Genomic DNA, 25,830 nt, shown 5'->3' with positions numbered 1-25,830 from the left:
TATGGCATCTAGAAGAGGGTAAAAGACAGCTATTATGATTGGCTCTGGAGAGGGTCAGGTAACAGATGTTCAGCTTTCTCCTGAACTGCTTTCTGTATAGTAGGAAAAAGTATTATCTCACAGTTTACTAAAATGAGAGGTGTTTCTGGGAAAATTCTAAGCAGGTCAAACTATGACCTTATATAGGCTCTTAACATATAGCCAAGGCTGGGCTGGAACTTGTAAATCCCCTGCCTCAACCTTCTGGGCTGAAAGGAGAAGAACGTTAAGTGTCTTGGGGTCCAGTGGGCCGCCTTCTACCCACCTCTCTTGAGAGGTGAGGGGCATCGTCTTGAACAGAAATGGGAAACTAAAGAAGTGAGTCTGTAGACCACTGGAAATCCCAGTCAGGAAAAAGAAGAAACTCAAAACATCTCCCTTAGATTTCAAAAGTGATGTGAAGTTGCTACAAAACCTTTCCTAAATCAGGCTAGTCCTTAGACTCCATTCCCTCATTCGAAAGTTAAACAAGCAATTGAGCACTGCTTGACTTCTGACAGTTTTCAGCCTTGGCATCTTATTCTGGCTAATCCACCAGACTAGAGTGTTCACTTGAAGCCGTGGTTCAAATGTATATTCACGTGGTGGCGTGTGCTTGCAGTCTCAGTGCTAGGGGGCTGAGGCAAGACTGCTGTGAGTTTGAAGCCATCTGTGCTATACAGTGTGTTTCAGGTCAGCTTGAGCTAGAAAGAGGGATCCTGGTTTTTTGTTTTGCCTTTTTAAGTGTGCGTCAGTAAATCCATTAACAAATCTTCAGGTGACTCTGGAGGGGACATGCCATGGTGTTGGGCCAATTGTATGTTGCTGTTAAACAGCAGGATCTGAGGTGACTGTACTGGGGGGTCAGGCACACTGGGCAGTACAACCTCTTACTCAGACTGTGAGGGGCATTTTATTTACATCGCCAGGGCCACATTATGGCCTCTAGGTGGCAGTATAGCCAAGGTGAATTTTAATGGCAGTTGTCAGACCGCCTTTCTGTACTCAAACACTCCTAAAGCCAGCTATGATTTAAAAGACCAGAATTTTGAATAATGTAAACCACAACTCCACCCCATATTACCAGTGGCCTTGGCTTTGCTGGCCCACTCGGAGACATCATCCTGAGCCCGTCCATCGGTGAACACGATGGCTACTCTGGGCACCCGTGTGGAGAGTGGCCTGGCTCCTTCTACTTGGGTAAAACTTCTCTCAAACATGTGTTTCAGGGCCAGCCCAGTCATAGAGCCTTTGCCCATGTACTTCATGTGGGCCACAGCTTTCTTCATGTCCTTGGCTGAGCTGAAGTCCCGCAGGGAAAACTCTGTGTGGACCTGTGTGGAATACTGCAGCAGCCCCACCCGAGCAGCTTTCGGGGAAACTGCCAAGGAATCTATGATCCCGGTGACAAAATGCTTCACGATCTCAAAATTGTCTTCTCCGAGGCTCTTAGATCCATCAATCACAAAGACTAGGTCAATTGGGCCTTCAGTGCACCCTATAGGAGACATGGTTAAAAAGTTAGAGATCATAGCCAGGTGGGGTGGCGCACACCTTAGTCCCAGCACTCGGGAGGCACAGGCAGGAGGATCTCTGTAAGTTTGAGGCCAGCCTGGGCTACAGAGTGATTGCCAGGATAGGCTCCAAAGCTACACAGAGAAACCCTGTCTGTCTCGAAAAACAAAACAAAGCAAACAAAAAAGAGTTAGAGGTCATGTACACAAAGGAGTATAGAAAAAAGTTCAGCAGGGAGCACAGTTGAGCTAGGGGAGCGGTCTTTGCTCTTCAGCTAGCACCTCTGTATTTGAGTAGCTGGTTAGTAACACTGTGACTTCCCTATGTAAGCTACACAGCACCCACACATCCTAGAGGCGATCACAGGCAACCACACACTGTTTACTGGCAGCCAGGCCTCGGAGGAACTGTATGCAGAAAGGCAAAGGGTTAGGGCAGCGGTCCTCAACCTTCCAATGATGTGGCCCTTTAATACAGTTCCTCCTTCGCGCTGGCCCCAACCATAGAATTGTTTTTGTTGCTATTTCATAACTGTAATTTGCTACTGTTATGAATTGTAGATGCCTGTGTTTCCTCATGGTCTTAGGCAAACTATGTGAAAAGATCGCTTGACTCCCAAAGGGGTCTCCACTCACAGGTTGAGAACCACTGGATTAAACTATATACCAAGGCAGTTCTTTTTTTGCTTTGTTGTGGGAGGCAGATAGATGATATTCAGTATTTTGACAGACAGTAGAAGAGATGCTTAATTTGAACTCAGCCTTGTCTTCTCCCAAGAAGCTTCCAGGGTAGCCCAGCTTGTGCCGGCTACTCTCTGAATAAATACCCCAACACATTGATTTATTCAGTCAAAATCATTTTACTGCATATTTGCTTTGAACAAGGCAGTGGACACAGCAGGATTATGATAATGACTGGCACAAAACGTCTGACACCAGGTTGCTAAGTCCAATGTGCCCTCTGCAGTATCCATGTGTGTGCGTGGGGGGGGGGGGACAATTATTGAACACTGAGTCTTTTCTCCCCTAATCTGAATTGTCCTTCAATAGATACTGTGTATCATTTATTTTTTTTCCCACAATGTTTGGCATACAATAGGTATTCAATACATTATTACAGAAAAAGAACGCTGTGGTATCCATTAGATAGCACACTGATAAGTACAAAAAATGTATGATCACTAAATTCTTTACCCATACCAAAGCTTTTTGGGCAACTTAGATGGTTGACAGTAATAAGAGAAAAAAAATTTATGCAAATATACAGGCAATTTGGATGCCAAGAGACTTTGTTATGTACGGCTGTATAAAGAACTGTAACAATTCCAAATGAATGATCTCATTTCAAACACTCTACAGTATGTTATTATAATGTTCTCTTTTATATATCAAGCAGCTGTCTAATCTTTCAAACCGAAGCACAATAATAAAGCAAGTAAAGACATACATATGCAAAAATATTTCTATGCCTGGCTAGTAGAAAACACTAATGTGATTGCGCACACATGTGCGTAGAGTGGGGGCTGGGGTGGCTTCTCTTTTTTTTCATTAAGTGCTTGTGCTCATTACTCAATCTATTCTTTAATCGAGGAAAGGAAATCAGAAGACTCAGGTGTCATGCATGTGGCTCTCCGGCAGATGCCAGGGCTACTGGAATAATGTACCAGCTGCTCCCTTCTATATACCCTTTGCTTACAGAACAGAGTCAGCCATTGCCATTTCTATCAACGAAATCAAAGTTGTTCTGCTGGCTGTTGTTGAGCTTAGCCCTGCCTTCTGTCGGTGTACATATCTGTTTATGGGAGAAGCAGGGCTAAGGGATCTATCGCCTGAAAATGCTCCAAAAGGAATTACTCCCAAATCAAATGGAAGCAGACAGCCAGTTCGGTCACTCACGTTTACAGCGCCTCCCATCCTCAGCCAGGACAAACCCCTCTGAACACCGGCACATGTAAAAATCTCCGTTGCTCACACATATGTGCTCACAGCCATGGTGGCTCGACTTGCAGACATCCTTCCCTGGGGGACAACGTGGGGAGGTGAACAACCCATTACTGTAGAAATAAGCTGGTGTGAACAGTCATGTCAGCGGACATTAAGGACGTGATCCATTTCTAAGCCCAACTTTTCTAAAATGGTCATCTTTGCAGTCTATGCCAGGACAGGACAAGATCAAGGAGCAACTCCACTCAGAACTCTTGCTCCTCCTGGCTCTGGTGGACTGTCATTTGATTTTGAGTGACTGGAGAGTCTTTAGCTTCTGATTTTTTTTTTTTTAAGTAAAGATCCCAAATACCCCCATGTTGTTTGTCTAATGAACATTTCTCACAGGTGATATAATTTGAACTCCTTGGAGTAGTTAGTCCTTCTAGTCCTCACAATACCCTGGGGAGATGGCTAGGTATACACAGGGAATAAATGAGTCAGTGGATGACATGAGTCTGACTGAGTTGTACAAGGCTGTCCAGCCAGAGGAGGGCCCAGCTGAGGCACACATCTTCCTGAGTCTTCCCTTTAAAAGGAGAAACTTTACATGAGATTGGAATCTGTAACTATGGATCCCTCTAGGAAGTGGGAAATTGTGAGATTTAATTTAGGGATCAAATTGCAAAGCTAGAAGCAGTGCCTTTTACACAACTGTTCAATGTATTGACCAAAACATATGCTGACTGAATAGAAAATTGTGGCTCAGGCAGACACGTGGTCCCCATGAAAGAAGCATAGCAGTGTGCAGAGAGAAGCCCAGGCAGCTAAGGAGGCTGGGAGTCAGGCCCCGCCCACACCATGTACTCAGTGGGCCACAGAGCCTCTCCTTAGATACAAGCCACGTCCCTGGAGAAGAATGCCTGATGAGTTATCCTACTCAGCTTTGCTGACATGTGGAAGGCCCCCTGGTCTCAAGGGAGTCTATGAGAAGACTACCCACAAAGCAACCTCAAAAGCAAATGAATGTACTTTGCTTAACCAAGAAAGGACACAACAGCAGTGTCAAAACCAAGCAGGTATTATCAACCCCAAGCCCTAAAGAGGACTACCACCTAGAATGGAGAGCAAGTCTATGCCTGTATTCCAATCCCACCTCACTGAGCTGCTCTTGGGTGGTGTGATGGCTAATTTTATGTAAACATTTAAATCAGGAGGATCTGGGTAAAGCAGAGTACTCTCTGTACTGCGTGTGGGCCTTGTCCAATCACTCAAAGGCCTTAAGAGTAAAAGGCAAAGATTCCCAGAGGAGGGAATCCTACAACATCTGTTCTACTGGGTGTGTGCGTGCATGTGTACATACATATGCTTGCTTGTTTTGGGAGGCCAAAGGTCAACATTGAGTGTCTTCCTCGGTCACTATCCACTTTATTTTTTGAGACAAGGTCTCCTACTGAAACTGCAGCTGACCAATTCAACTAGACTGGCTGGCCAACAGTCTCTGGGACCCTCCCTTATCTCCCTCCAGGCACTGAGATGGCAGGTATGCTCCACCATGCTTGCTTTTACATGGGTGCTGGGGATTGAACTCAAGTCCTCATGCTTACACAGCAAACACTTTACCAACCATGCCATCTCTGAAGTCCCTCCAACACTAAAAACCCCACAGAGCCACCCTCCAGCCCCTCTCCTACCCTACCTTACAAATATGGTCTGCCAAGAAGCAAAAGCACTGAAATTATCTTTTTGGTCCTGGCAGTGAACCAACCATTCCAGTTCTTCCCACCAACTTGCTAGGCACCCACCCAACCACCAGACAGAAGGTCAAGAGCTGACAGACAACAGAGGTGAAGAGCTTGAACACTGAACTACCACTGAGGCATTCCTGAAGAACCCACGGTCAACTGACTGGACCCCTCAGAAACACCTTCAGAGCACCCAAAGTTGGGATCTGGGCTTTCGACATAGTTAAGAACTCCACAAGTGGAGACTGTGAGAATTACGTGAAGTGCTGTACCCAGAGTCCCACAGCAGACATGCTCTTCACTCAAGCTACTTACGTCTACAGCGCTTTCTATCCTCAGCCAGCCTGAATCCCTCCGGACACTTGCAGATGTATGATTCACCACTGCTTACACAAAGGTGCTCACAACCATGGTCTACAGCCTGGCAGACATCTTTCCCTGAGGAGAGTACGGTGATTAAAACGTCCGCATCAACATAAAAGTCTATGTGGACTTCCCCTGGAAGATCCATCCATCTTGGCCTCTGGACTCAAGTGCACTTGAGTAGGAAGGTGAAACTGGGGATGAAGTTTGGTGACTCTAGTTTGGGCTAAATCTTCAAAGTTTCTCACTGTCATTGCCATCACCACTCAAAAACATGACTTCGGTGTCAGGATGCAGACATGGCCTCTGGTGTCAAGTGGAGATGCTACTGGCGTAGTTATGTAGGAGAAAGCTTCAGTTCAGACCAGCAGTGCTGGGATCTAATCTTGCCTTTGTCCCTGGCATCATCTATGATTCAGGAGAATCACATAACCTCTCTGAATCTTAGCTTTCCTATCTGAAAACAAGGGTAATGAGTCCAGATCCTCATCTTTTTGGGAAAAGCTTTGAGAAGTCTGAGGAAAAGAGCACTGAGGGCCATTCACCCAGATTTATTTGCCCACTCCTCTCTGACCGTTGTTACTGTTATTATTGGGGTGTTGGGGACTGAACCCAGAGCCTTGCATGTACTTGGCAGGTGCTTGACTACTAAGCTATGAAGTTTCATTTCTGTGACTGTGTATGGGTACGTGCACATGAGTACAGTTGCCTGCACAGGCCAGGAGAGGGTGTCAGATCCCCTGGAGCTTGATATGGGTGCTAGGAACTGAATTCATGTCCTCTGGGAGAGCAGCAAGAGTTTTTAACCACTGAGCCATCTCTCTAGCCCTCCATATTTATTTATTTAATTTATTTTGAGACAGGGTCCCACTAAACTTAGCAAGACCAGTATGGCTTACAGCCCAGGAAATCTGTTAATTTGTCATGCTCCTGCCTCAGCCTTCTAAGTAGCCAAGATAATAGGGGTATACCAGCAGGCCCAGTGGAGCGTATTTTTGTCATTGAGAGAGGGTCTCTCTATGCAGAGCTGGCCTAGAGCTTGCTCTTTGCCTTCTGAGTAATAGAAACCAAAATATATAACACCACGCCTGGCTTGACAGGTTATTACTTACTGAAGTGTATTGTTATATATAGTTACTATGCTCTCACACAGCACCTCCTTTCCTGCTCCAGGGTCCCGCCTGGATTCCTCATGACATCTGATTGTGTGGTGCTGACTGTTGAGAATAATTGTCTCACACAGAAATTGGCAAGGCAGACCTCAGGCATGGCCTTATGAGCTGGCTCTAGCAAACTTACTTCTGCAAGTCTTCCCATCATCACGGAGGATGTATCCCTCAAAACACTGACACACGAAGGAGTCTTCACTGCTTACACACGAATGTTCACAACCATGGTCCCCCAAAGCACAAGAGTCCAGTTCTGATTAAAATTACAGAAACAGAAGAAAGTTATTAATAGATTAGTGATTCATTCATAAAAGACATCTTAAGTTGAAATAGTATCTTTTTCCACACAGTTCATTTCAGGATAGAAAGTTTCTAAGGGCAAAAGTTCTTAATATATACAAAGCACATACATTCAGCAAAATATCCAGCCTGTGGATATCTCTGACTGTGGGAAAACAAGTCTAATATCATCCTTTCTATGGCTCTACCTATGTGTGTAGAACACTTATCTGATTCATCCATTTATTCAAAAGTAGAAAAGCTTTGTTGTTATTTTGAGGCAGGATAACCCTATGCAGCCCAAGCTTGTCTTAAATTCAAATTCACGATCTTCTGCTTTGGCCTCCTAAGGGCTAAGGTAAGTGTCAACACACCTAGCTGGTCAGCAAATTTGTTCTGAGTTCTTGCTGTGGGCCAGGCATTGTTCTAGCCACTAAGGACAGAACAACCAGTGTAAAAAAAAAAAAAAAAATGGTTTTGCTTCCATGGAACTTTGCATTTGGCAATGGGTGTCAGGAGTACATGAGGGTACGGATGACAAACAATAGACAAGCATCTCTTCTCAGGGGGGAAGAAAGTGCCTTGGAGAAACAGAGGACAAGAGGGACAGAGAGTGGCTGCTGGGTTGGGGCTTGACATCTTATATGGTGTCCCATGAGGAGAAGCCCTGGAGATGGAGAGGAAGTGAGTGCTGGTGTCTGGGCAAGAAAGAATGTCTGCACGCTGCAGACGCAAGAGCATGCTCGTCACGTTGCAGGAAAGGCACGGAGCCCAGCATGGCGGGAGGAGGCAGGGCACAGCAGGCATAGGAGCACACGGACAGGACGTGTCTGAGGGAGAAGGGCAGCCGCAGGGTGTTTGGCTGCATTTTGAAAGTACAGAATGGGGTGAGTGTAGAGAAGGAATATGGGGATGGGTACAGCCTACTGCTTCCATCCCGCTGGTCCAGAACACTGGTGACCATGTGGTTGGACTGGCTGTGTTCTGAAGGCAGAGCTTCTAGCTGCCTTTCTCCCCCTTCTAGAAACAGGCCACCCCTCCCTGAAGCCAGCAGTTCTCTCCTCCCCTCTTACAGCTGTGAGCAAGCCCAGCCACCCTGATTCCCAGAGCAGACAACCCCTGAACTGTAACTACTTTAGTCAGTGCCGCGCCCAGTCACTTGGCATGGAGGCAGGCCATCTCCACCTCTAAGAATCAGAGTGCCCTTTGTCCTTTAGAATGGAGGGCTCTCTCTCTCATCAGCTGTGGCTACCTACTAATGCTCTCCCATGTCCTCGCCTGGTCACAGCTGCCCTGACCGTGAGGGTGTCTCCTGATAAAGCTCATCTAAAGGGTAACTTTGTGTCAACTCCTGTTCTTTCCAACAATGAAAGGAAGAGCCCACCTTCACATGGCTTGGATGGAAGAGTCAAGGATGACTCTGAGGTCACTGGACTGAGCTACTGAAGGACAGCATTGCTGTTTATAGGGCTGGGTGGCTTCTGGAGACGAGAAGGTTTGTGTGCACTTGTGAAAACCAGGCTGATGGTCCAAAGCTTGAAACAGGACTGGGGACAGTGAGTGATATTGTACGACAAACATATAGTTAACTGGAGGCTAAGCAAGCCCTTTAGAAAATGAACAGGATTTCGACAAAGGGCGTGTACTGCCGAAGTGGTTAAAGGACATGGCAGCGCTTATACACAGGAAGAACCAACCTACTCTTACTCTGTTGTTGTTAAGTATTATTGTAGCATTTCTCAAAGAAGGGGAGTCCTACCCTGAGGGCTACTCAAAAGAACCAGTATAAGGATTCAGGCATTATGCTGTGTCACCTGGCAGAACGCACTCAGGGTTCCATGGAGTCTGCACAGCAGGTGCAGAGGACCCCTTTAAGAGAAAGACCCCGCCCACTTAAGGGTCTTTTTTGCCCGCTCATCTCTCTCTGCTCTCTTCTCTTCCCGCCACTCCCCTGGGGCAGACCGGACTCTTCCTGTCTCCCTCTTCTCTCCTGTCCTCTCTGTCTCTGTGTCTCTTTATCTCTTTTCTCTTCTGTTCCCCCTTCCATCTCTGTTCCTGGTGGCCAACGCCTACCCCTCCCTTCTCTCCCTTTCCCCAGTAAACTCCATGTGGATTTGTTGAGTTTGGTGGATGTGTTCCATCGCCTGCAGCTGCAGCAAACACCGCCACCAGTGATACTCTCATTTGCCAGCAGGAGAAACTAAGGCTGAGGTAGACCAATTACAGCTCGCCAAGACCACTTGCTAATAAGAGGAAGAACCAGATGAAAAAAATGTTATTTTTTGGTAATGAAGCTCGTGCCCTTTCCCAACTACACACAGCATTACCATCTGCTAAGCTTTCAGACACGAGGGGGAATTTTGCATTTCTTTGGGCAGGAGCACTGCCAGAATCTTTGAATAATGGGAAAATGGTATTAGCTGGAATTTTAACTGTAATGGAGACCCTAGGTAGAGTTGGGTACCCCGGTCTGCACTGAGTGTGACTTACTTCTCTGGGTACATTCTGCACTCATTGTGAATGCAGAACATTTCTCTGTGGCTTCAGTAGCTCCCCACATGGTTAAAAGTGATGCATCTCACCGGCAGCTGGCTGGCACAGAAGGCAACTTTTTTCCTCCTTCACCATGAATTTATAAGAATATCCATACCATTTTCCAGGGTAATAAAATCACAAAAGTTCTCTCAGACCAGCCTTGCCAAGCCCCGATCCAGCACACCCTTCTAGAAGGAACCCCCACCCAGCCCTGTTCTACTAGCTACAGCTCAAGCTGTCTTCTTGAACTTCCTCAATGGAGACGCAGGCTACTGAGCCCCAGCTTCTCAAGCCAGAGAGGCCCAAGCCTGTGTCTGTCGGATAGCATTGCTCTTTATCAGAGGACATCGGGGAGAAGCCAGTGCCCACAGGGTCAAGTCCTCATCCTTGGCTATATGCTATGCCGGCAGCTCCCAGCCCTCTCCTCAGTTCTTCTGGAACTGCGGATGCTTTAAAGTAAGAGAAGAGTTTTCAGGCTTCTCTCTCTCTCCCCTCATCCCCTGGGGCATCTGATCCACAGAAAAGTGGGTGACTTCTCATAGGAGGTTTCTGCAGATGGCTGCTCGAGGCAAAACAGACATGTTTGTAAGGGCGAAAAGCAGGAGTCGATCGAAATATTTAGACACAGAGGACGGCCAAAATGTAATGGAACATTACACAGCTGGAAAAAAAAAAACAAAACAAAAAACAAGGAGCTTTCCTACTTAAATGTGGTGGTCTGAGTAAGAAGGGCCCCCATAGACCCCTATATTTCAATGCTTGGTCACCAGGGAGGGGCACTATTTGAAAGGATTAGGAGCAGTGACCTTGTTGGAGGAAGTGTGACCCTGCAGGTGGGCTCTCAGGTTTCAAAGGCCACTGGCAAGTTGAGAGTCAGTATGGAGCTCTCAGCTACACGCGTGCTGCCATGCTCTCTGCCATGATAACAACGGACTAAATCTTTGAAACTGTGAGTGCGTGCCCAATTAAATGCTTTCTTTTATAAGAGCTGCCTTAGTCATGGTGTCTCTTCATAGCAACAGAACAGTGACTAAGACAGAGGTTGGTGCCAGGAGTGGGGTATTGCTTGCTGTGGCAGGCTTGACCATGCTGCTTGGTGACAGAATCTGGACTTTGGGACTCTGGATCGGGAAGGCAGTTGAATGTTTTAAGCAGGGTTAACGGGACGTGTTTGTGGAAACGCAGAAGACAGTGGCGCTGACGGCAGTGTAGATTATGATGGCCGGGCGCACGAGGATTCATAGGGAAGAATTTTAGGAAGTGGCCTAGAGATAGACTGTTCTTGTGTTTTTTTGTGTTTGCCCTTAAAGTCTACCTGGGGCTAAATTGAAGAGTTTTGTCAATGGTGTCGGCAAAGGAGATTTCAAGAAAGCCTAATATTAACTATGTCGTGCGGTTATTAAGCACTCTTTGTTTTTTGTTTTGTTTTTTCAAGACAGGGTTTCTCTGTGAAATAGTCTTGACTATCCTGGAACTCACTCTGTAGACCTTGAACTCACAGAGATCCATCTGCCTCTGCCTTCTGAGTGCTGGGATTAAAGGTGTGCTCTATCACCACCTGGCTAGTAATCACAGTTTGGGGTAGGGGCAGCTGACCCTTTGGCCTCTGCAGAAGCCTTCTCAGGCTGAGAAGCATCCCCCACCCAATCACATTTTCCCCTGTGTTCCAAAGTTGAGGACCCCCAGGACATCTTGAAGGAAAGGTGGTCCCTTCCCCCCATTCATGCTGCTCTCTGGACTATGTCCCTCAATCCCTAATTCAAAAACTGGTCCTCTAATGCCTACTGTGATAGTATTTGGAGGGAGGGCTCTGGAAAGTGATTAGGTTTAGTTGTGGTTATAAGGGTGGGGCCCAGATAATGTTCTTGTTATGATCATACAATTATATTATTATTGTCGTCATCATCATCACCATCATCAGAAAGCATTATGAGTGTGATGGGGAGCTCATGTGCCATGCTGCAAACTGGAGGTCAGAGAACAAATATCTAGAGTCAGTTCTCCCCCTCTCTCTACATACACACACGCACGCACGCACGCACACACACACACACACACATATGTACGTACGTACGTATGTATGTATGTATGTATGTATGTATGTATGTATGTATGTATGTGCAGTCTAGGGATCAACCAGCTTACCAGCCTTGCATGGCAGGTATTTATCTTGCCAGCCCAGGACTACTGTTTTTATTTATAAAGCTACCAAAGAGCGTATCCATTCACTCCCTGTCTCCATCTCTCTTCTTCCATGGGAGGACAGTCATTAGTGGGTTTTGGAAAGCCCTCCCCCAGAGCATTATCATTCTGGTGTCCTGCATTCAGACTTCTAGCCTCCAGTACTATGAGAAAGACATTTCTGTGGGTGGTTAGAGAACAATACACAGTCTGGTATTCTGCCATGGCTGCCTGACAGACTTGGGGTGGGGTGAAGTGGGGTTAGAACTTTGGGGCTGAAGGAGCCTTTTCAGATCATCCTGTGGTAGCTGGACTGAAAGTGTGGTCAATTGGATCCCTGAGGCTTTAAGACAGTGGCTCCTACCCAAACTGTGTCCTCTACAGCTGGAAAGAAGGGCTTCTCCAAGGGCAGTGTGTGAACTACAGAGTAGGGTTTCTCTGAGTCCTGCAAGAGGAGATGGGTCTCCAGGCAGCAATTACAGGGAGTTCCCTTTGGGCCTCTCAGTAAAGAACTGTCTGAAGCCAAGGAATGAGACCTAACAGGTGTGTAATAGAGTTCCAGTTCCAAGGTGAGCGATTAGACACACAGAAGGGCCAGCGTCCTTGCCCAGATTAGAAACAACAGTACATGACATTGGGCTTTGGATCCTAAATCCATACTCTATATCCATTCTACTGTGTTCCTTCTCACACCTGTGCAGATACCCAGAGGGTAGGAGGAGGAAGGGGGGCTGTCTTCAATGGAGAGGAAGATAATAGTGCTTGTTTGGAAGCAGAGCTCATAGACTCCATACTGACAGCTGGGAAACCAGCATAGGACCAACCCAGACCCCCTGAATGTGGGTGTCAATTAGGAGGACTGAGCAGTCTATGGGGCCTCTGGTAGTGGATCAGTATTTAACCCTAGTACCCTAGTATATGAATGGACTTTGGGAGCCCATTCCACATAGAGGGTACTTTCTCAGCCTAGACACATGGGGAGGGCCTGGACCCTGCTCCAAATGACATGACAGACAGACTTAGAAGATCCCCCATGGAAGGCCTCACCCTCCCTGGGGAGCAGAAAGGGGATGGGATGGGGGTTTGTGGGGAGAGGGGAAGGGGAGGATGGGAGGGTTGGGGAACTGGGATTGACATGCAAAATGAGTTTGTTTTAAATTTAAATAAAAACCTCTCTCTCTCTCTCTCTCTCTCTCTCTCTCTCTCTCTCTCTCTCACTGGAAATTGCATTAAGGAAAAATACTGGATTTCTGTAACCATGGGCATGGCCCTGCTATTATCTACAAATCGTTCAAGTGTTATGCTTGCCATCTTCCATATGATGTGTGAAAATAAAATGGAGAAGCCTGGGTGATTATTTGACTTTATGGACATATCACTTGTATTTGGAAGTATTTGTGAACAATTCTACAGTAAAAAAAATTGTAACTATTTGGTTAGAAAAAAAAAATAGTGATTGTTCGGGGACCACTTTAGCTGAAGCACAGGGAGCTGTGAGGAAGGGCGGGGGAGGACCTTCACAGGCGGAAGAGGGGGCTCTCCCTCACTGCCAATCAAGGATTGACATCGGGAATTTTTTTCTGGGAGGTTGTAGGAAGCCATCAAAGGGAACTGAGCTTGGAGTGAAGCCTGCATTAGGGGTCACAGAGCCAAAGGATAGCTAGCTGGCCTCTGTCCACTCACTACCCCATTCATTTTACTTTGCCAGGCTGGGCCCTGGGAATTCTGGTTCCAGGTATGACCTGGCCTCTGATCTCTGACTCCCAAGGGCTTGCTGGCAGTGGACTGTGCATTCCATGCACAATGGGAGTCTTGTCTGGTACTCTGTTGATCGCGCACAAGCCACAATGAAAGGGAACTTCTAGTGAGAAAAACAGAACTCAAAGCTGCAGCTGGAAGAGGACACCACCCCCACCCCACCCCACCCCACCCCACCCCACCCCACCCCACCCCTGCCCTGCTGCCAACTCCCAATCTACACAGCCAGAAGTGGGCGAGAGAAGGAGAGGGCGGGCTTCACTCTAGTACCTACTTGGTCCCAGGGGCCTGGGAACTTGGACTTTGGCTCTCTACACTTGAGGCAATATTGAGGATGAGTGAAGGGCTCTTCAGATCACAGGTTGTCAAGGCTATTAATAAAACCCAAGGAAGCCCTCGTCTTTTGATCAAGGTCTGGCAGACCCCAGCTTATCCCCATCCCCTGTCACCAGGCTTTACTAAAAAGGTACAGTCATGTTATCTGGCAGTATGTCATCTGGCACGAGGCAAGGGAACATTCATCCCAACTGCCTTTAGCTGTGACCACAGTGAAAACTTAGGCCACGATTACAGGATGGAGCAGCTGGACTGAATCATTTGAGAGCAGACAGAAAGACTTCAATTAGGGGAATAGCTCCGGCGGGTAATATGTGACTGTCCTGTATTGTTCCAGAGTTAAGTGCTAACCCATCTGCTTACCCCTCGTGTTCTCATAACCACCCAACCAGACCTAAAGTTCACTTGCGGTTGCTGGGCTTCGGCTCTTGTATAGATGACGCTATGGCTTTAGTTACAAACACACTTTAAATGAGAAAACTGGTGATGTTTAAAGGTGGTAAAGGCAAAGCTGAGGAGGAGGAGAGGGGCAGGAGAATGAGAGAGCGGTCTGCAAGTGTTTCAGGCTCCCTGAGAAGATTTTAAAAGTCCTGCAGTTATCTCCCACTCAGGCGAAGGAGAATTACACCCATAATCCCCTCGCATCTGGCAGGCAGGCAGGCAGGCAGGCAACTATAGATGGTATCTAATCACCCACCCTTTCCCACATGCCCCAGTGCCCAGGCCGCTACTAGCGTTGGCTGCTGCAGCGCTCTGTGAGCAGCTGGGCAGGGATCCACAGGCAAGCTGCAACATGGACAACCTACTTGCCAAGATCCAAGAATCCATCCCAAACTGGAAAAGTGTTTTCTCACAAGAAGCACAGTTAATTGCTGCACAGCTGTTCGGGCAGCTCATCTGCCCGTGAGAACCGATGATACAAAAAAGTAGGGATGCGTTAGTGCTGTACCTAGGGTTGTATCAGTGGCCAAATGGTCAGGGAAAGCAAAGAATGATCTTTGCTTCCATTCTGACACTTTCTCTCAAACTGTTCTTAGTCCCTGACCTTGGTCCACTTGGAAACAGGAACACAGGGCAGGAAACACACCGGCCTTCTTGAATGGGAGAGACAAGGACTCTCTTATCTTTTTGATTGTTGCTTTTTGAATGGAGATGGGAATTAGGGCCAGCTACAAGGAAACATGCCTAGGCGATACCACCGCAGACCTGGCCTTGTGCTGAGTAGGCAAAGAGGCTTTGAGAAGACAGAGGGTTTCCCAGGCATCTCCCTTTCAGAACTGACTCCTTCCTGCAGTCTGTCCCTGGGGTGTGACAGCATGCAACTAGCCCTCAACCCGCACGTTTCTGTGTTGCTGGTCAAAGGCGTGACTGGCTAGTGGATAGAACCGAGTGTGTGTCTTAGTCTGTACTCTGCTGTCACTTTGCAATGCATGGATAGAATGATCAGGAAGAGTAGAAGCATAGGAAGTTAGGCCTTCATTCTGTTTCATCTTATGGTAGAAAAGCCCAGAAGTGAGGAATTATACACAAAGGAAGTGGACATACAGGGACTGATCCCAGTCCACAATAATCTGTTCTCTATAACCATTCTCCATTGTCCAATTCCCCCCCCCCCCAGAAAGGCATTAATCCTTCCCACCAACTTACTTGCCTTGGAAAAGTTTCATGTCTCAAACGTGTCACAGTGGCAGCCAGTTTTGAACATAAATTTAAGTGTGGACAGACCACAATTCAAAGGATATCAGCATGCCAAGAACGAGGTGAGGCAGGGTGTGGAGACAGCAAAGCCATTTCCAGGAGCGTGGGGAGGAAGTGTGGGGCAGAGGCTCCAATGGCTTTGAGATGCAGGCACACCTGTCATCAGGTGCCCAGTCGAGTCCCAGAGAGGACACTCAGGGATGCGCACTGGCACCTACCAGGGCCCATGCTGAGTCCTGTCTGTCCCAGGATCTCGAATGTCATGAGACTCACTTGCACAGGTCTTCCCGTCGCTGCGGAGCACGTGACCCTCGGGGCATTGGCAGGCAAAGGACCTGTCTGTGTTGACACAGGAGTATTCACAGCCGTGGTTGTTCAGCAAGCAGTAATCCACCCCTGTAAAACCAAAGGCAAGTGAGTTCCCTGGGGCCTCTGGAAGCCTTGGTCCCCGGCAGACTTCCCCAGAGCCTCCCTGGAGGGCAGAGGGTAACAGGCCGATGTCTGTACCCTTCACTCCTGCAAACCCGTCTCCAGGAGAGAGGTGAAAGGGAGCTCACTGGAGCAGGTCTTGAGGTCGTCGTTGATGAGGAAGCCTTCCGAGCACTGGCAGACAAAGGAGTCTTCCGTGTTCAGGCACAGCTGCTCGCAGCCATGATCCTGCTGTGCACAGTGGTCCAGCCCTGCATTCCAAACACAGGAAAACATGAAGGGGCCAACCAACCGACTGCTAACCCGAGCCCTCCTGGCAGCCACAGCAGGCAGGCACAGGGGAGGTCCCACTCTGCCTCCAGCTACTGGACTTGCTGGGAAGTCAGCCTTGCTCCTTGTCACAGCCAGCTTCAGGGGACTTGACACAAAACTTAGAGTCACTTGGGAAGAGGGAACCTCGGGTGAGGGCTTGCTTCCACCAAACTGGCCCGTGGGCATGTGTGGCATCACTGTTGACTGATCACAGCCCACTGTGAATAGTTAGTGTTCATCCAGAAGAGGTGGTAGGCATCACAGTGGGATAAGAAAACAAATGGAATATGGGTCTGGATGCAAGGCAGTAAACACCGTTCCTCTGTGGTCTCTGCCTCAGTTCCTGCCTTTACTTCCCTCAGTCACAAACTGGGACACGGAAGAATAAGCTGAAACGGCCCTTTCCTCCCCAAGTGGCTTTCGGTCATGGCATTTATCATTGCAACAGAAAGCAAGCTAGGACAGCAGCGATTCCCACGCCCTTGCCGTGGGGGCTGGAGGGCCATGACCTCTCTGTGCTGTCACCTCCTGACCTGGGGATGATAACAGTCCCCCTGCCATGTGTTCATGGGCTACACACACGTGTGTGTAGGCATGTTTGCAGAGGCCAGAGGACAACGTTGTCATTCTTGGGAAATGTAGTCCTCCTCCTTCAGACAGGATCTCTCTCACTGGCTTGGAGCGCAACAATTAGGCTAGATTTGCTGGCTGAAAGGGCCATTCTGTTTCCGCTTGCCCTGTGCTGAGATTACAAGTGCATGCCGCCATGCCTGCTGTTCTACCTGGGTTCTGGATGTAGAACTCAGACTCGGGCTAGCAAAGCAAACACTTCACCAACTGGGTTTCTCCCCCAGACACCTGGTGGCCCCTTTCTGGTGGTAATGTAGTGAAAGTTTGAGGAAAAATATCTGAAGCTCTCCAAACAGTGACTGGAACATAGCAACCACTTAAAGAATGGTTGTTATTATTACTGAGCAGTGTTCAGAATTATTGTGTAATATATTTGTATTTGAAAAATAAAAAAGTGATTTTTTTATTATTATTATCTTAATCAGGACGTCCAGATTCAGAAAAAAACAAAACAAAGCAAAGCCTGGCTGCCTGTGTGGTCCCTTCTGGCACCCAAACACCACACAGCTGGTCCTTGGGCAGGGAACACTGAAGGCCAGGAAACACACAGCTGTGGTGGACAGCTCCCACAGAGAGCCCCCTGGGCTGCCTCCCAGATTTACTGAATGGAGAAAGTGCACCCTCCATCAATTGGGACAGACTCTGAAGGCTTCATGATGGCCCTCTGAGGTAAGCTTTTTCACTCCTGCAGGGCTACACACCAGCAGCTTCTGGAATAATCCACTGGTAGACACACCTACAAAAACAGTTGCAGCATCTCAGGAGCCACATTCCCACGATCGCATCTGGATTCTGCCACTTCACCAGGCAGAACTGGCGGGAGGCATGTGAGAGCTAGGGTGTGAAGGTACTCACCACTGTGCTTACACAGGGCCAGCACCGGAGAAGGGCTTGCTGTCATCGTGCCTGTGGCCAAGAACCCCATGGATTTCCCTGGGGACTTCTGGACAGAAATAGCTTGGTTTAAACTTTCTAAAAGTTGACAGCTTACAGAGGAAGGCCCCCATCTCTTCTGGGTTCATGTCTGAGCTCTTCTAGACTCCCCAAGGTGTCGTGAGATATTTGATTGCACTGTGAAACTCCAAGACTGTGTGAATAAAATTAACTTTGGATGGGGGGGGGTGGAGCCAGCAACTAGTTGACAAGAATTAGCCATAGAGAATATGGAGGACTTTGGGCTGCAGTGGTGCAAAACTATTAGTAGATTCATGTGCAACTGCTAAGCTAACAGGAAAACACAACCAGTGCATGCTGGGAGAGTCAGGGTCATGCTCAGAAAGCCAAATCAAGGCACTTTGTTTCCTCTGAAGATGGAGAGGGATGAGGTTCCCCCAAGCTGGCTCCGTGTCTCACGTTTAAGCTATGAAACTTGGCCTCCTGGCAGTCAAGGGCCCAGATGTTGCTCAACAACTGCACTGCTCCCACTCACAGACCACCGCTGTCTGCAGAGCTGAAGCAGATTCAGTCTACTAGGTGTAAGGCCACATGAAAGGACCCCTCTGTGTAGGTCAATGTCACTAGCCCCAGCTCTTGGTGTGCTAGGGGCCTAGGATCCATCATAGCTCCCACATAGACTCATCCTGATGCCTTGGGCCTGTGGAGACTATGCCACAAAAAAAAAAAAAAAAAAAAAAAAAAAAGTTATGGGCACATCCAGTTAGCAAGACCTAGAAGTTTCCATGTGTTTGTCACCAAGCCTTGTTGTGGTTCTGATACAAGAAAATAAAGAGACATGGTTTCTCTGTATCTTTGGAATCTGTCCTGGAACTCACTCTGTAAACCAGGCTGGTCTTGAACTCACAGAGATGTGCCTGCCTCTGCCTCCTGAATGCTGGGAATAAAGACGTGTGCCACCATTGCCCAGCTAAAGTAAAGGCTTTAGAAAAGTTCCATGTTGTCCAGTTCCGCCCTCACATCAGCCTGGATAACCCAAAGTTTGCCCAGGCCCACCCCTTCTGGCCTCTTGTCCCAACCTGGTACCAGACTTAGTCACTTTCACAGGCTTGGTGATATGCATTATTGTCTTTTATCTTTAGTTGTATGTTTACTACAAACCCGGCACTAGGACAAGAGATTGACACGGCCTCAATTATTCCTCATAATCGCCTGGGAAATCAATGCTATTAACATCCTCATTTTTAAAAAATTAGACAGGCAGTCAAAGCTTGGAGAATAACCTGTCCAAGGTCGCATATGTAGAATGCAACAGAGCTTAGATTTAAATTCCAGCCTACCTGACTTAGTAAATGCGTTTAATAGTAAAGAATAGTAGCAGCCAGGAGCCCTGTTCTAAGCAGTCTATATATATTCTGTGTCTCCTCCCTCCCTACTCTCCCCCACCCCTGGTTTTATGTGGTGCTGGGAATCTAACACACACTTTGTTTGTGCAAGGCTAGCACTCTACTGACTGAGCTACACCCTCAGCCCCTACACATGCATCTAGTTATGTATTTCCATCCCCTCTCGATCTTGTTCTCTCCCTCCCTCCTTCCTTCCTCTCTCCTTTCTTCCCTCCCTCCCTCTCTCCCTCCCTTCCTTCCTTTTCTTTCTTGTTTTGAGAATATGTTTTGCCACAGAGCCCATGCTGGCCTCTGCCTCCTGAGTGCTGAGATTAAAGGTGTGCACCACTATCTCCTGGCTTTATGCTGGTCTTGAACTCACCATCCTTTGGCCTCAGACACCTGAGTTCTGAGACTGTCGACTGTGCACCACTGTACTCAGCACAGACTAACTTCATTTAAAAAAAAATGTTTTTTAGATTTTATTTATTTTATGTTGATCAGAATCTTGCCCATCTGTTTGTGTGTGTATTATATGTATGCCTGGTGCCCAGGTCAGAAGAGGGTGTTGGATTCCCCTGGATCTGGCGTTACAGACAGTTGCGAGCTATCATGTGGGTGCTGGGAATGGGAATGGAAAGTGCTCTTAATGACTGAGCAATCTCTCTAGGCCCCATATGGATTCTCTTAAGCATTACATCTCAATCTTTGTAGTGGGTAATACTAACAGTATCATCCGATGACCTATAAAATGCAGGAAGCCCTGAAGCTTGGCTTCCTGCCAAGAGGGGCATGGCTGCTAATGAGGCCAAAGGACTGTGCATGGACCCCACCCCATCAGCACCCATACCCCGGGGCATACTCACGGCTGCAGGTCTTGCCATTGGGGTCCAGAGTGTAGCCCCGGCGGCAGCGGCAATAGTGGCCCTCCTCTGTGTTGACACACTCGTGTTCACAGCCTGGTTTGTTCAGGGCACAGTAGTTGATCCCTGAGGGGAGAAAGTGGAGACCTTTCTTCAGACTCTGTGAGGCTATTAGGGTGGACTCCAGGGTTCCCACGGTCCCCATGGAGAGAGCTGGTGGGTGGGTGCTGCTTGCTGAGGCAAGGCAGGAATTATCATTCACTCAGTCATTTACCAGCCAAGGGCCAGGCCCTAAGTTAGATGTGCAGATGTAAATTTGAGCCCACCTTCAGGGGTTTGTGGTTTGGAGACACAACAGAAAGAGAAATCGGGAACATTAGACACCAAAGATGTAACTGAGTGCCAAGAAATGAAGTCAGGTTATTATTGATGCCTTCTACACACTTCACTGCTAGTGACAGCATAAACCGAGGGGCAGAGTGAATGGGCCAGGCACGGATGTAACTTCATCTGGTAGGGTCTGGCATGCCAAAGTCAGATGTCAGAACTGTGAGATAATAAATGTCCTTTATGTATGGTAATTCATAAAGAGTTGGAGAGAATTTCAGTCTGTGAAGGGTCTAGACTAAAACATGAATGATGAGCAACCCCACATATCAAGTTAGGATGCCAGATGCATGGCCCAGAGAAGAATTTCCAGAAGAACTGGAAAGGTTAAAAATGTTGAAGCAGAGAGTCCAAACCCCTCATTTAGGAAATCCAGGTCCAGAGAAGTAAAAGAATCCAGTCCAAAAGTGGTGCAGTTGATGCAAATGCGATGCTTAGACTGGACCTCGAGACCTGTAGCTCAGACCAATTGGGAAATTCACACCAGCTTTTATTTTGAAGGTTTTTCAATCATTCTTTAATTTAATTATATGTATATACACACTTAAGTTATACAATATACAAATGTACATGCATTCATCACATAGGAATGTATAAATGTATACATATATGACAGATAAATTCCTATTGAAGTCCTTCCTGTTCACAGAATACTGCCTGTTATAATTTTTCATACTCATAGGACACCTGATTTGTTGAAATTATTAATTCTTTGAAAAGATAATTGAGAAACATTCATCAAACATTCTGGAGGACAAACTCCTGTACTAGTGTTTATAAACTATGTTATGTTTGTCCCAAACCAATAATTTCCCTTTATCTCCTATGACATGCAACTCTTATTAAGTGCTTAGCCATAGTAACAGAAGTTCACATTGGCTTTTAACGCTGTTACATCGGCTATGATGAGGTCCAGTCTGAGCACCCGAGTCCAGAATCTCAGAGTCTCCCCCCCCCCAGGGTGACATCTGCAATCAACTCAGCCTCAGTTGAGGTTCCAGACTTCGCATCACCTGACCTTCATGATTAGTGTCGGAAATCGATGAGGGCTCTCACTGTCCAGGAGGAGGAAGGCGTCCTGGCCAAGGACTTTTCTTCAGTATGATGCTGCTCTGAACTACTTTTCCCATTTTAATTGGATGGTATTGAATTCTTTTGAAACAGATTGTTTCTAATTGGATTTGAAAATAGCCACCAGCCTCCTGTTAGCGTAAATGGCCCAGTGTCTGTAAGACCCAGAGCACTGGAGAGGTCTTAGATTCCGTATCACAGACCTCGGACTTTTAAGCCAATTGCCTTGCTCCCCTCTGCCATGTGATTCCCTAGGGGACACAGCATTGCCTTTCACCCCCAGCTGCCTGCCATAATGTAGGGCTGAGGGCAAGCATTCAGCCAGGGCAGCTCTGACGGCTGCCCTCAGAGGTCCTGGCCTGGGCTCACAGAGAACACAACAGAGAATGAAATGACGCGGAGGGAGATTGCGAGATGAAGACACCAGTTCTTAGGAAGAGCTCTGGTTTTCCTGGATTAAAAAAAAAAAAAAAAAAAAGGCAGGGCCCCTGGCTGCAGATAACACGGAGGAGTGAGGGACTCTGGCAGGAGCCACAGCCTAACAAACAGCCCTGTCTGAGGTCCTAAAGCTGCGCTCGGCCTCTGTCTTCTCAGCACACTCCACCCCGCTCGCTCCCATTCCTTGGGGGTGGCAGTGGCTGCCTTAGAGCCTTCAAGTGTGTTTCCAGCAGGGTGGGGAGGAAATCCAGTTACACGGGAATTTCTCCAGGGTGATGCATCTCAGAGCAACTCTTCTCTCACTCACTCACTCACTCGCTCACTCATTCACACACTCACTAATTCACTCATTTACTCACACACTCACTCACTAATTCACTCACTCACTCATTCACACACTCACTCACTCACTCATTCACACACTCACTCACTAATTCACTCACTCATTCACACACTCACTCACTCGCTCGCTCACTCATTCACACACTCACTAATTCACTCATTTACCCACACACTCACTCACTAATTCACTCACTCACTCATTCACACACTCACTCACTCATTCACACACTCACTCACTCACTCACTCATTCACACACTCACTCACTAATTCACTCACTCACTCATTCGCTCGCTCACTAATTCACTCATTTACTCACACACTCACTCACTAATTCACTCACTCATTCACACACTCACTCACTCATTCACACACTCACTCACTCATTCATACACTCACTTACTCACTCATTCACTCACTCACTCATTCACTCACTCACTCATTCACTCACTCACTCACACACTCTCATTCACTCACTCACTCACTCATTCACTCATTCACATACTCACTCATTCACTCACTCACTCATTCACACACTCACTAATTCACTCACTCATTCACATACTCACTCATTCACTCATTTACACACACACTCGTTCATTTACACACTCACTCATTCATTCACTCACACACTCCTTCATTCACACACTCTCATTCACACACTCACTCACTCTCATTCACACACTCTCATTCACACACTCACTCACTCATTCACTCACTCACTCACTCATTCACTCACTCACTCACTCTCATTCACTCACTCACTCACTCACTCACTCATTCATTCACACATGATCTGGTCCACAAGCCTGCAACTCAACCCACTTAGAGCCAAGCACTCTGAGCAGTTGAGGATCCAGTGATGTCAAAGGCAAGCAGCTGATAAGCCTTCCATTGTGATGTCCTTCCGGGACAGTCCAGTGTGTGTGTGTGTGTGTGTGTGTGTGTGTGTGTGTGTGTGTATGTGTGTAGGTATGTATAAATGTAAGAATGTATGTATGTCTCTGTGTATGTATGATATATATGTTTTTAATTTTTTTGTGTTTATGTGAATGTGTATGTTTGTGTGCATGAATGTATATGTGTGAGTATGTATATCATGTATGTGTGCACACATATATGTATGTGTATGTATGTATGTAAGAATATGTGTGTGCGTGTGTGCAGATACTGGGGATCAGGCTTGGAGGTCTGCTTTGGAGTAGGTGCTCTAGTTGCTGGCTATCCTCTCCATATTTCAGGTGACAGACGTATGAGTCACCTGTGCTTCCTCATCCCCATCCTGCTGATGCTCTGTCCCCTTACCCTTAATGCTGCTGCAACGGCCCAGGGCATTACTCTCCTTCCTTCCCATCCAAGAGAGCAGAACTTTAAAGTCCCCACTCTTGGCAGCCACCAAGTGTCCTATCTGGTCGGGCTTGAAGAAAACAGCTGCTCTAATGTCCCATCTACCTTTTTTCTCCCTCAAGGTTCCATAAACACTTCATGGGGACATGGAACAGGGTTGCACATTTCAAGGAGACACTTCAGCACGGACTGAGTTACTAAACAAATCTCATGACCATAGCCAGTCTACTCAATCTCTAGGAAAACATCCCACAATAGGTTCTAGTGACCACAGGAAAGTAAGAGCAGAAGGATGTTAACAAACACAGATGTCCATCACAAACACAGCGTGCTGAAGATCTACCAAGAGGGGAAAGCATCTCGGTGGAAAGGGTATTGGTGGAATGGGCTGTGCCACTTACTTCGGCAGGTTTTCCTGTCTGGGTTCAGCATGAAGCCTTTCAGGCAGCGGCAGAAGGCGGACGTCAGGGCATTAACACACTCATGCTCACATCCATGATTAGTTGAGGCGCAGTGATCTATCTCTGGAAGGAAAACAAGGTCCTAGGAATCATGAATAAGTCAATATGGCTAGCCATGAAAACAAGGATTCTCAGTTCCCAATTTCCCCAAGTGTGTAAAATACATTCCTTGAGATCTAGGCCCAGCAGAGCCCTCTTCAAAAAGCCATTTCCATGTCTAGAGATTAAGTCCTCATCACAAAGATCTTTTTTTGTTTGTTATTGTTTTTTGTTTTTTTCCAGACAGGGTTGCTTTGTGTAGCCCTGGCTGTCCTGGAGCTCACTCTGTAGACCAGGCTGGCCTCGAACTCACAGAGATCCGCCTGCCTCTGCCTCGCGAGTGCTGGGATTGAAGTTGTGCGCCACCACCGCCTGAAGGAGGTGTGTCACTGGGACACTGACTCTGAGTTTCAACAACCCACAGCAGGCCCAGTGTCTCTGTCTTCGCTTGCTGCCCTAGGGTCATCATGTGAAGCTCTCAGCGCCTTCTCCAGCAGCCGCTGTGATCCCTGTCATGATGCTAATGGACTAACCCTCTGAAAGTGTAAGCAAACCCCCAGTTAAATGGTTTATTTTATGAGTTGCCTTGGTCATGATGTTTCTTCACAGTAACTGAGACACCAAGCAAAGGTTGAAGGAGGTAACAAAAACAAAAACAAAACAACAAAAAAAGAAAAACCTAAACATGGCCTGAGAGATGACTCAGGAGTTAAGAACGCTAGCTGCTCTTCCAGAGGTCCTGAGTTCCATTCCCAGCAATCACATGGCGGCTCACAACCATCTGTAATGAGATCTGGTGCCCTCTTCTGGCCTGCAGGCAGACATGCAGACTGAACATCGTACACATAATAAATAAACAAATTTTTAAACAAACAAATAAATGTAATAGCATTTTTAAAATTTAAAGACTAGGAGGAAATGAAACAAATTAGAATTAACAATACTGTCTTTGGCCAATGGAGTATAGATGATTTTATTTCATAAAACTTCATTTCTCTAAGAATCAGTCGTCTACAATAAACCTATCTTACTTTTGTAGTAAAAAAATAAAGATATCTATTCATGATTACAAAACTAGTTGCCATGGAAAATAAATAGAAAAAAAGAACAGTGTAGGAGGTATCCAGAGATTTGAAAAGAAAATAATCGGTGAGCATGACTAATGAAGAATACTGCATACAGCCAGAGATGTCACTATTAAAAACTCAAAGTGGGGCTGGAGAGATGACTCGGTGGTTAAGACAACACGCTGCTCTTGCAGAGGTGTGAAGTTCACTTCCCAGAACCCAGGCTGGGTGGGTCACCGCAAACTGTCACTCCAGCCCCAGGACATGTGACGCAGGTGCACACGCTCCCACACAGCCATGTCACCCCACCCCGCCTCTTATGCATGAGTCTGAGGCCTGTGGTGGTCTGAATGACAACATGCACCCCCCATAGGATTGTATATTTGAATGCTTGGTCCCCAGTTAGTGGAACTATTTGGGAAGGACTAGGAGGTGTGGCCTTGTTGGAAAAGGCGTGTCACTAGGTGTGGGCTTTGGGATTTCAAAAGCCCATGCCAGATCCAGTCTCTGCTGCCAACTTGCAGGTCAGACATGAGCTCTCAGGTACTGCCCCAGTGCTGGGTCTGGGGTCTGAATCCCCCATTCCCCATCCTGATGATCATGGACTAACCCTGTAAGCAAGACCCCGCCAAATGTTTCCTTTTAACA

General features: G+C 47.2%; 1 protein-coding gene across 1 annotated transcript in view; it reads right to left on the bottom strand.

Annotated features, from left to right (window-relative positions):
* The window catches only part of Matn2 (matrilin 2), a 109,133-nt gene that overhangs the window by 3,705 nt on the left and 79,598 nt on the right, over positions 1-25,830 (bottom strand). The window contains exons 7-14 of the mRNA XM_051202703.1: positions 24,017-24,139; positions 20,036-20,158; positions 16,077-16,199; positions 15,793-15,915; positions 6,863-6,985; positions 5,516-5,638; positions 3,429-3,551; positions 1,103-1,516 (exon numbers count right to left, since the gene is read on the bottom strand). Of these exons, the coding sequence (XP_051058660.1) occupies positions 1,103-1,516; positions 3,429-3,551; positions 5,516-5,638; positions 6,863-6,985; positions 15,793-15,915; positions 16,077-16,199; positions 20,036-20,158; positions 24,017-24,139 (1,275 nt within the window). The remainder of the gene's footprint in view (positions 1-1,102; positions 1,517-3,428; positions 3,552-5,515; positions 5,639-6,862; positions 6,986-15,792; positions 15,916-16,076; positions 16,200-20,035; positions 20,159-24,016; positions 24,140-25,830) is intronic.

This window comes from Phodopus roborovskii, unplaced genomic scaffold, assembly GCF_943737965.1.
Source record: "Phodopus roborovskii unplaced genomic scaffold, PHOROB, whole genome shotgun sequence".
Taxonomy (NCBI): Eukaryota; Metazoa; Chordata; class Mammalia; order Rodentia; family Cricetidae; genus Phodopus; species Phodopus roborovskii.
This window is presented reverse-complemented; position numbering and strand designations above follow the sequence as displayed.